This window comes from Polypterus senegalus, chromosome 2, assembly GCF_016835505.1.
Source record: "Polypterus senegalus isolate Bchr_013 chromosome 2, ASM1683550v1, whole genome shotgun sequence".
Taxonomy (NCBI): domain Eukaryota; kingdom Metazoa; phylum Chordata; class Cladistia; order Polypteriformes; family Polypteridae; genus Polypterus; species Polypterus senegalus.
In genome coordinates, this window is record NC_053155.1 from 145,685,916 (window position 1) to 145,698,490 (window position 12,575).

The window sequence follows — 12,575 nt, forward strand, 5'->3', positions numbered from 1 at the left end:
ATAAAGCCACCGGATGATCATAATCAATTCATCACTTCTCCTATTTTCCCAACTGCTAACTGAAGTGCATTGTTGGCAACAAAAAAGATGACATTTCTCTAGCAACAGCCTTTAGATCCATCTTAGAAAGTTTCTAGACATTCCCTGGTGCAAGACGCAAGTCCTTCAATGGATGATAGGTCTACAAAGGTTCACTCCAAGTAATTCATATGGAGCAGATGGCAACTTTATCAAACAGTCACACCACCTATACCCAATGCTCTCACAGAGACAATGAAAATACTGTAAAGGTTTCCCTAACTAGTAAACTGCTCACTATGTTCAGGGAAGTATATTCACACACAAGTGCAAACAATGCCCATACTTATGATAATGAGTTAAGAACTGGAATGTTTATTAAATGTCATGAAGATTAACAGGTAAAAATAGAACTTCATTTTGAAAGCCTTTTTACAACCTGAAAAACTGATACCTTTATTTATTAGTAAATGTGTTTAGCTTGATCAGAATATTAGGTTTGCTGATAAAAGAAAACTCTACAGCAGGTATAAATAAAATGTTTACTTGTTTTTAACTAACACAGGTTATGTGATCCCTTACTCGCAAAAACATCAGCAGTAAAATGTTATAGAACAAATGCTTTTAAAATGTTTATGGTAGGGGTTTGTGCAGTATAACTGCCAGGTTTACAGCACAGTATATAGTTCTGTTAACAGTACCTCCATGGCTTTAGCTGGGATGTACGTGCTACTTTCAGTGTGCTTTAGATGCTAAATCTTATCATTGATGTTTTATAAGATGAATACAGACTGAACCACATGGCTTTGATCTTTTATGAAGTATTACTCGTGAAAACCTTTTATAGATAATTTAATAAAAGCTGTTTACCACGTCAATAAGGAAACAGCTCACTTTACTATCACCGCAGCCATCAAAATGGCAACTTCATTTGTAATATAATTATGATTTTGGGCACTTAAAAAAAAGAACACTCATGGTCATTGTAGAAATCACATATAATGCTTTTAAAACTACTAGTTCTAACAAAAGAGTAGGTGTCACTGAATTTTACTTGCAAATGCATTTTATTTTTTACATTTAAGGCATTTATTTATAAAATAAAACTTTAAAAATTAGGTAGGCCATTCTAATAATAACTCACTGTATTACAACAACACAGGAAAGCAACTGCTCTATGACATTGTGATCTTAAAAAAAGTTATCACCCAACATTTAAATAATTGTTTATATTTGCAATGTATTACTCTAACGTACCTTCTTGGGCAGTCAGCATGTGGTGAGATGTTAAAAGGTCAAATGCTTCAAAGCAATATACATCAAGCTTCAAGGCCTCTTTGTAACTGGATGTTGCCAAGGGTCTGTTATCCATGGCTTCATAGATTTTACCACGTAAAAGGCAAATAGAGCTCTTGATCTGTGAGAAGGCATTGCAGGGAGTCAAATACAGTCTTATTGCAAATAAACACATTCAATAACAACATTTAATAAAAAAATTGCATTTAGTTTGGTAACAGTGATCAATGAAAGCTGAAACAGAAATCCCTGTACAACAAATAGGAACACAGAAATACAAACATGTTGGGATCTTTAGGATTTTAGAAAACCAATGAAATTAATTGTTCCAAGGCCAAGGTGAATGAAAATGGAAAAATAACTATATAGGTTATGATCCATTACCATGGAAGATTTAACAAACTTTTTGCTGATATAGATATATATATATACAGTATATATAGATATATATATATATAGATATATATATATATATATATATATATATATATATATATATATATATATATATATATATATATATATATATATATAGATAGAGATAGATATATATATATATATATATATAGATAGATATATATATATATATATATATATATAGATAGAGATAGATATATATATATATATATAGATAGAGATAGATATATATATATATATATAGAGATATATATATATATATATATAGATAGATAGATAGATAGATAGATAGATAGATATATATATACACATCTTTCATATGAATATATATATTTCACATTGTCATTTTGGAATAAGGCTGTAACATAACAAAATGTGGAAAAAGTGAGGCACTGTGAATACTTTCCGGATGCACTGTATGTGGCTAGGGACAAAGCACTACAATCAATGGGCATTGGCTAGAAGGGTAATATCACACATGACATGAAGGCATCTTAACTTAATATTTAGTACATATGTATTGCTAACATTTTATTTAATTTTGAAAGATTAATAAGGTATCGTGTTTTTTGCAGTGACTGAATGTTGCATTATATTCAACAACACACAAATAACAAAACCAAATAAATTCATTGGCATTAAAAAACAAATGTAGTATAAATATATTTTCCTTTTTTTATATGCCCGATTATAACATGCTTCACTTTTAAAACATCTGAACAGAAAATTAACTTTAACTCCAATTCAGGGTTGTGGGAAGACAATGCAGGGTTTACATATATCAGCAGTATAATGCAAGAACCAACTCTGAGCACTGCAACAGTTCATAACAAACACCCATACAGATTCACTTGTATCTACTCCATTGCAATACATAAGAGCACCTGCCTAACATGGGCAAAATCATCGCTAGGCTTGAGAACATTAGTTTAACTCAATAATTGAATGGCATGCAGAATCTCTATAGGAATATTTGTTTGAAAATACATACTAAACCTATGAAAAATGTTGGATATCACAACAGAGAGCTGAATGTAAAGTTGACTTCACAACATTGGAAAGAAAGGCAGTTTGGTGGCTAAGTGGTATGTTACCACAGCATTTAACATCAAGAATACCTGTGCGTAAATTCACCTATGTGAATTCTATCTGAACTATATCATCAATAGTGATGAGCAAACCCCACAGAACTTGCTTTGCTACAAGTTTGGAGATATCACAGAAATGTTCAGGAACTTCACCAAACTCATCAAAATGCACTGAAGTCAATTGGGAAGGAGGAACATGGTTTAGCTGATTATAATGGTGCTATTGTCTTTAAAGGATCCCTGAGGGCCATGGAAGTGTCTGCCAACTATGCTAGACTGATTATTGTAGCCAAAATGTGATCAGAGCTGTGAGACAGCAATGCTAACCACTGCACCACCGTGCTACAAACAATAAAAGATGCAGACAGAACAAACATCATAAACAAAAATGGCCACAAACTACCAATAAGCCAGCCACAGTGTGAATTTCCAGGAAGATTACTGGTGAAGTCAGCATATTTGCAGCAAAAATGCTTTAGCGAATTTTACTAATCAACACTAATCATTAACAATAAGCAACATGGCTTAACCACAGAGAAGTACTAAAAGGATTATTTTAAACTCAGTACAAATTAATCCATATATGCTGTTAATACCTCATAACTGCACTGGGTGCTGCCTGAAGCTAAAACAAAACAGCCCAAATGCTTCAGACCGGAGATGAAAAATAATAAATTACATAGTAATAATCATTAAGAAATCAGATGGGGAAAAATGCAGCAATTAGAACAGTAACAACAGGAAAGAAACAAAATGGGGAAAGAAATAACAACCAGCATCTTCTTTTGATATACATTTAAATTCCATAAATGTAATGCACCCATTCTGATTATTATTATTAGGTCTACTTCATCATTGATAAAAAAAGAAAACTCTAATCTTTTAGCAAAGTGAATTTTTTGATACAAAGAACATTTTCTTTTGTTGTGGGCAGTGCCAGTGGCTCTAAAATGTAGCAGGCAGATGAGAATATGCATTCTGTAAAATAAACAAATAAATAACCATTCTTCTTATGAGCTCCAGTAAGAATGTTTCATTTGATCATAATGGGAAATACATTGAAAACTACACCATATTTATCAGTACAATTTGCTTTACTAAAATAACTATTACAACCTTAACTGTTTGTAAGACAAGGACTTAGGTCCATTTTATGTGTCATTTTTGTTTTAACTTCTACATACAAGTATGTTGGTACTATTTATTATACACTACTGATTGCATTTACTTTACTGTAATAGTAACATTTAAAATAGATGAGTATTTTATCCTGTTTTGATAACAGTTGCAGGTCACAGAGCTTAATAAATAGACTGATAAAGGTTTCTTTTACTATAAATATAGTTCCTTACTTAACTGGTATGGAAATGTGCAGGGGAGAGATGCTGGGTATACTGTGAAAATGATGCTAAGAATAGAGCTGCCAGGCAAGAGGAAGGCCTAAGAGAAGGTTTATGGATGTTATGACAGACATGCAGGTGATGGGTGTAATCGAGCAAGATGCACAGGACAGGAAGATATGGAATAAGATGATCCGCTCAGGCAACCCCTAACACAAGCAGCCAAAAAAGGAAGAAGAATTATGAAGAAGAATGTCCTCTGTTCTATGACTGTTATTTAGGAGATGCCCTTACTCAATAAGACTTGCCTATATGTTCACCAGTCACTTTATTAGGTAAACCTTGCTAGTACCAGGTTGGACCCCCTTTTGCCTTCAGAACTTCCATAATACTTCATGGCATAGATTCAGCAAGGCACTGGAAATATTCCTCAAGGATTTTGGTCTACATTGACATGAAAGCATCACACAGTTGAAGATTTGTAGGCTGCACATCCATGATGTAAACCTCCCACTCCACCACATCCCAAAGGCTATTTATTGGATTGAGATTTGGTGACTATGGAGACCATTTGAGTACAGAGAAGTCTTTGTCATGTTCCAGAAACCAGTTTAAAATTATTTGAGCTTTGTGACAAGGCACATTATTCTGCTGGAAGTAGTCACCAGAAGATTGGGTACACTGTGATCATAATGGGGTGGACACGGTCAGCGGCAATACTCAGGTAGGCTGTGGCTTTTAAATGATGCTCAGTTGGTTTTAAGGAGCCCAAAGTGGGCCAATGAAATATCCCTCACACCATTACACAACCACCACCACCAGCCTGAAGCATGATATAAGGTAGGATGGAGCCATGCTTCCATGTTCTTTATCCCAAATTCTGACCCTACCATCTGAATGTCATAGCAGAAATTGAGACTTGTTATACCAGGCAACATTTTTCCAATCTTCTATTGTCCAATTTTGGTGAGCCCATGCAAATTGTAGCCTCGGTTGCCTGTTCTTTGCTGACAGGACTGGTATCCAGTGTAGTCTCCTGCTGCTGATGCCCATCTGTTTCAAAGTTTGACATGTTGTGCATTCAGAGATTCTCTTCCACATACCTCGGTTGTAATGAGTCTGTTTGAGTTCCTGTTGCCTTTCTATCAGCTCAATCCAATCTGTCCATTCTCCCCTCAACTCTGGCATCAACAAGACACTTTTGCCCAGAGAACTGCAGCTCACCGGATATTTTCCCTTTTTGCACCATTCTTTGTAAACCCTAGAGTTGGTTGTGTGTGAAAATCCCAGTAGATCACCAGTTTCTGAAATACTCAGACCAGCCCACCTGGCACCAACAACCATTCAACATTCAAAGTCACTTAAATCAGCTTTTTTCCTGACATTCCGATGCTTGGGTTGAACTTCAGCAGGTCGCCTTTGACAATGAATACATGCCTAAATTGATTGAGTTGCTGCCATGTGATTGGCCGATTAGTTATTTACATTAACCACCATGCAGTCCCTATATTGATAGATGGAGGGCCAGATGTTCACATGACCATCATCACCTAACTCTTTCACGTGAAGCCTGAAAACCACGAGGACTGATTTAGATCACTTATGTTAGGTTGAATGGCCATTGAGGGCTAGGTGGTTTCTTGGCCTTGCAACCTCTGCAGATTTTGTTTTTTTCTCCAGACCATCTGGAGTTTTTTTTGTTTGTTTTTTCTGTACTCCTGGCCATCTGACCTTACTTTATTCTTTGTTACTTAGTACTGCCTAATCTTATTTTTGTTTCATATAGACTCTTCTTTTTCATTTTGTAAAGCACTTTGAGCTACACCATTATGAAAATGTACAATATAAATAGATGACCTTGCTGTTGTGAACCTCATAGGGTAAACATGTATCTTTATATGTAGACAATATGTTATTAGTAAACTGTAATTTGCAATCTGCAAATGAATTGTACCTGTAAATTTGTTACAGTGCTCTGAGCCTACAATCAGTGAAGACTGCTGCACAAAAATAAAACTTAAAAAATTTAAACTGTATGTCACCTTAGTGACAAGCTGACAGAGATGGGAGTAGATTTATACCTGGTGGCATGGATCATGGACTATCTTACAGACAGACCTCAGTATGTGCGTCTCGGGAACTGCAGGTCTGACATTGTGGTCAGCAGCACAGGAGCGCCGCAGGGGACTGTGCTTTCTCTGGTCCTGTTCAGCCTATATACATCGGACTTCCAATACAACTTGGAGACGTGCCACGTGCAAATGTTCACTGACAATACTGCTATCGTGGGCTGCATCAGGAGTGTGCAGGAGGTGGAGTATAGGAACCTAATCAAGGACTATTAATGCAACTCAAACCACCTACACCTGAACACCAGCAAAACCAAGGAGCTGGTGGTGGATTTTAGGAGGCCCAGGCCCAGCCCAGAGACTCTGATTATCAGAGGTGACTGTGTGCAGAGGGTACAGACCTACTGCATAAATACCTGGGAGTGCAGCTGGATGATAAATTGGACTGGACTGCCAATACTGATGCTCTGTGCAAGAGAAGACAGAGCCAACTATACTTCCTTAGAAGGCTGGCGTCCTTCAACATCTGCAATAAGATGCTGCAGATGTTCTATCAGACAGTTGTGGTGAGCTCCCTCTTCTACGCAATGGTGTGCTGGGGAGGCAGCATAAAGAAGAGGGACACCTCACGCCTGGACAAACTGGTGAGGAAGGCAGGCTCTATTGTAGGCACCAAGCTGGACAGTTTGACATCTGTGGCAGAGCGACGGGCACTGAGCGGGCTCCTGTCAATCATGGAGAATCCACTGAACAGTATCATCTCCAGACAGAGGAGCAGCTTCAGCGAAAGACTGCAGTCATTGTGCTGCTCTACTGACAGACTGAGGAGATCGTTCCTCCCCCACACTATGCGACTATTCAATTCCACCCAGAGGGGGGTAAACGTTAACACTATACAAGATTATCGACTGTTATACCTTTCTCGCACTCTCTACCTTGCATTTTTTAACTTGCACTGCGCTTTTATTGCTCTTTAATTAATATTGTTTTTATTAGTATGCTGCTGCTGAAGTATGTGAATTTCCCCTTGGGGATTAATAAATTATCCGTCTATCTACCTACCTACCTAACAAGCATGTGTGTTTGGCAAGTTGATATGCCTCACTGCAGAAGCCGTACCAAAAGTCAGACGGTTAAGACAAATTGAAAACCTTTACTGTAAAAGTATATACATTATAAACATAGTGTTTTTATGGTGATTCTTTTATCTTTTTTAAAATCAGCAAATAAAGTACAGGATATGATTATACTTTTTAGTGTAGAATTCATTCTTTCTGGACAGGTTGCAGGGCTGTAGTTGCTGCCAGTTTTAGTTCCATCCACTTAACTATTAACCAGCTACTGCAACAAATTTGACATATAAAAAAAAAATTGATTAACTGCCATATAAACAATAGGGAAATGCAAAGCAAGCCGACATATGACAAGCTAACTCAAGGGTTTCAAAAAGTCTTCTGAGTGCCACCATTTTCACTCTAATCAATGAATGCAATACTATTAATGAAACCCTGTTATTTGATTACCAATAACGGTGCACTGCACAGGAACATGCAGGGAATACACTTGACTTGAGCATTCCTAGTTTTCATACTGTTTCTCTGTACGTTCATCATTCGTTTGCTCAGAGGTTGATGCACTTGCTGCTTAATAAGCAGCTCTTCTTTACTCCACCCTAATGGTCCACTGCTTCTCTTCTTCCGTCTGCATTTTTTTGCATTAAAACTGATTAAGTCTGTGCTTGTGTCGCCATTACTTCACTGCCGGTCCACCACACACGGCTGCCTCGTTCGTTCTCGGTAGACGGCTGGTAATGCTGCAAGCGGTGAGCCGGTAGTGGCTGAAAGGAGGCCATTGAGGGTGAACGGGGCAGCGGGAGGTAGCATTATAGGGTGGCTGCCTGTTGAATGTGGGCGGTGGTGGCCGATTCACTACCCACTTTTGGCCACACCATGTTCGTTCTTGGTGGGCTGACGCTGCAGGCAGCATACTGCAGTGGAGGTGACTGTGTGGTGGGCGGGTAGTGAACCACCCCTCGCCACCCCCATTCATTTTCAATAGCAAGCCGGCTTGGACTGTTACGCACATAGCAGGAAGTTGTCTCGTCAGTACATCAGATGTGATGACGATGGGTGCCTTCCTTCTGTGATAGCATGTACAGTGCTGTGCAGAAGAGCTCATCTTAACCTTTTGTCTTCAACCTTCAAGAATGTCTCTGAAACACAAATCTGATACAAGTGCTGGTGATAAAGTACGGGAAGCCAGAGTCGGAAGGCAGAGTATGGAGCTTGCGACTGGAGGAGTGAGGGCGCAGAAAAATAGAGAAAAGTAAAAGAAAGGACTGTGAGCAATAGTGCTGGTGATTTGTACACTGTGTGTGTGCTGTATTGAAGAAAGAAAATTAAACGTGTGTTTTTGTACTTCTCTGTGTCCACTTTTACAGCAATATATTAAACTTAATTAAACTGATTAAAATAAAAGCAAACATCTTAATGAATTTGAAGTGTTTTTATTTCCAGCCACACTCTGTTTTTTGTTAGTATATACAGTGGTGTGAAAAACTATTTGCCTCCTTCCTGATTTCTTATTCTTTTGCATGTTTGTCACACAAAATGTTTCTGATCATCAAACACATTTAACCATTAGTCAAATATAACACAAGTAAACACAAAATGCAGTTTTTAAATGATGGTTTTATTATTTAGGAGAAAAAATCCAAACCTACATGGCCCTGTGTGAAAAAGTAATTGCCCCCTGAACCTAATAACTGGTTGGGCCACCCTTAGCAGCAATAACTGCAATTAAGCGCTTGCGATAACTTGCAATGAGTCTTTTACAGTGCTCTGGAGGAATTTTGGCCCACTCATCTTTGCAGAATTGTTGTAATTCAGCTTTATTTGAGGGTTTTCTAGCATGAACCGCCTTTTTAATGGTCATGCCATAGCATCTCAATTGGATTCAGGTCAGGACTTTGACTAGGCCACTCCAAAGTCTTCATTTTGGTTTTCTTCAGCCATTCAGAGGTGGATTTGCTGGTGTGTTTTGGGTCATTGTCCTGTTGCAGCACCCAAGATCGCTTCAGCTTGAGTTGACGAACAGATGGCCAGACATTCTCCTTCAGGATTTTTTGGTAGACAGTAGAATTCATGGTTCCATCTATCACAGCAAGCCTTCCAGGTCCTGAAGCAGCAAACAACCCCAGACCATCACACTACCACCACCATATTTTACTGTTGGTATGATGTTCTTTTTCTGAAATGCTGTGTTCCTTTTACGCCAGATGTAACAGGACATTTGCCTTCCAAAAAGTTCAACTTTTGTCTCATCAGTCCACAAGGTATTTTCCCAAAAGTCTTGGCAATCATTGAGATGTTTCTTAGCAAAATTGAGACGAGCCCTAATGTTCTTTTTGCTTAACAGTGGTTTGCGTCTTGGAAATCTGCCATGCAGGCCGTTTTTGCCCAATCTCTTTCTTATGGTGGAGTCGTGAACACTGATCTTAATTGAGGCAAGTGAGGCCTGCAGTTCTTTAGACGTTGTCCTGGGGTCTTTTGTGGCCTCTCGGATGAGTCGTCTCTGCGCTCTTGGGGTAATTTTGGTCGGCCGGCCACTCCTGGGAAGGTTCACCACTGTTCCATGTTTTTGCCATTTGTGGATAATGGCTCTCACTGTGGTTCGCTGGAGTCCCAAAGCTTTAGAAATGGCTTTATAACCTTTACCAGACTGATAGATCTCAATTACTTCTGTTCTCATTTGTTCCTGAATTTCTTTGGATCTTGACATGATGTCTAGCTTTTGAGGTGCTTTTGGTCTACTTCTCTGTGTCAGGCAGCTCCTCTATTTAAGTGATTTCTTGATTGAAACAGGTGTGGCAGTAATCAGGCCTGGGGGTGGCTACGGAAATTGAACTCAGGTGTGATACACCACAGTTAGGTTATTTTTTAACAAGGGGGCAATTACTTTTTCACACAGGGCCATGTAGGTTTGGATTTTTTTTCTCCGTAAATAATAAAAACCATCATTTAAAAACTGCATTTTGTGTTTACTTGTGTTATATTTGACTAATGGTTAAATATGTTTGATGATCAGAAACATTTTGTGCGACAAACATGCAAAAGAATAAGAAATCAGGAAGGGGGCAAATAGTTTTTCACACCACTATATGTTTGATACTGAAAAAATACATAACCGTAAGGAATTTCACTCTGGTCAATGAATTCTTCCACAATGCATACTCTTTCAAAAAAAAAAAAAAGAAATTTCATCTTCACAATTCATGTGTATATCAGTTAATACTAAACTATACTTACTGAAGAAAGTGGCATTCCCCAGTCTTTTGATACATCCTTAATACCACTGTCTTCGTTTGAATTCTTATCAAAAAGTTTCTTGTTAATAGGCTCTTCCATGTCAAGTATATCAAGGGCTTGTTGGTATTCTTTTGCTGCATACTTAACAAAATAAATAAATAAAAAATTAAAGTCACATATAATTCTTTTTTTATTTAATAAATGCAGTTAAATACATGCCAAAATAACATTTTTTAAAAATGCTTTAAAATTCCTATTAAAGTGCCTTAAAAATATTTCACACCAAAACCATTCCACATTTTATTTTCACGGATTCTAAACTTGCATTATAATAAAGTAAGAACTTTTCCAGCTTATTTACAAAATAATGTTCAAACCATAAGGTCCGACAACAGATATATATATGGACCTGTTTGCATCTGCAAGGCCAATGGCATTGTGAAGGATTGCTCCAACCCCTCCCATGGTTTTTCTGCCCCACTTTCATCTGGCAGAAGGTGCAGAAGCATTTAAACCAGTTTTGCCAGTTTCTGCAACAGTTCCTATGGCTAGGCTTTCTTGACTTTGAATTATGTGCGGCCCCCTATCCTCAAATCTGCTCCTAGTAGCTTATTTATATTCAAGACATTTGTTACTACTGTGTTTTATGATTGTTATTATTTATTGCTATTTCAAATTATCAATATATACTTACTTATTTTTTATTTATCTGTTTATAGTACTGTATAATTCTTTGCACTTGCCCTGTGTCGGTGTACATGTTGTCCCACTGTCCGGGAAACATTATTTCCTGCCATTGTATGCTGTAATATGGAGTACGGATGGTATGACAATAAAGCCACTTGAACTGTGCCAAATCAAAGGACATAAACTTGAAAAATTTTTTTCACAAATTTTCTAAAAGAGAATAATCTAAATTGTGAGATTTAACAAGTAATTATGTGAGTTGTAAACATAAGACTCACTTTGCTAAGGTGAAGTGTACTACCTTACCGACAGACCCAATGTGTTGATGATTTCCATCTGTGTAGGAACTGGATGAACCCCCTGTTCTTAATTTATGAAAGTACTAGGGGACTCTGCCCCCTACTCGCTTCTCTCGCCCACCCCTGGGTTCGGTTTACTGGATATACAATTTAAAGAGATTGCTATTTTCATGGGAATTGTTACATATGCATTCACTTTTACTTTAAAACTTTTAATAAAACAATACTTGTCCTTTATTTCCAGCCCCAGGCGTGGTTATCTCTCATTCTCACAAGACGCATAACGCTGCTTGCGTTGGAATGGGGAGGCGGGAGTGGGCCTCTGAACACACGCTAAAGAGAAGCGGTTGGATTATCTGCTGGCGACCTGCGTGTTCAGCCTGTCACGCTATGATTTGATCTTTTGAAAGCCTGTACAGCAGCTGTAGTTTTGCCACTTCACATCTCTGCCGCTCACGTTGTGAAGGGGGGGTCGGATCATCTGCTGGCTTGTTGCTGCTGGTGAGCTGCGTGTTCTGCTTCTCGTTGTTTTAAGAGGACATGAAGTGTGTGTAAAAACGTTTCAGTTTATTTCTCAGGTGTCTGCTTTTTGTTGACAGCAATTCACCTGCCACTTCGCACAGGAGAAATCGTTTTTACTTTCCCATATACGAAGTATAGAGAAAGTATAGTAATCATGAAAAAATTCGACCTTGATATTTAATGAATCTTAATGTTATAGACTAACCAGTGTCCAACAATACTGTTTTTTGGAATTGTGTGTGCGTGTGTCTGTATGTATACACGATAACTCAAAAACGCAACTAGATAGATGGATGAAGTTTGGCATGTGGTTGTTACACCATAATTGCAGATCTCAATTAACTTTTGGGCCAAATCCATCACCCGGAAGTGGTACTTTACCTGAACACATACTCGATGTTTTTTATTTTTTTATTTATGCTGCAGAGTCTGATTTATTCAACTTTACTTTTATAATAATTGATCAATATATTATTAATTTGATTTGTTGTTGATGGTTCCTCAATGTACATAATATACAAATATAATCATT

General features: G+C 37.7%; 1 protein-coding gene across 1 annotated transcript in view; it reads right to left on the reverse strand.

Annotated features, from left to right (window-relative positions):
- Positions 1-12,575, reverse strand: part of cdc16 (cell division cycle 16 homolog (S. cerevisiae)) — a 92,057-nt gene that overhangs the window by 50,807 nt on the left and 28,675 nt on the right. The window contains exons 5-6 of the mRNA XM_039744784.1: positions 10,536-10,676; positions 1,276-1,435 (exon numbers count right to left, since the gene is read on the reverse strand). Of these exons, the coding sequence (XP_039600718.1) occupies positions 1,276-1,435; positions 10,536-10,676 (301 nt within the window). The remainder of the gene's footprint in view (positions 1-1,275; positions 1,436-10,535; positions 10,677-12,575) is intronic.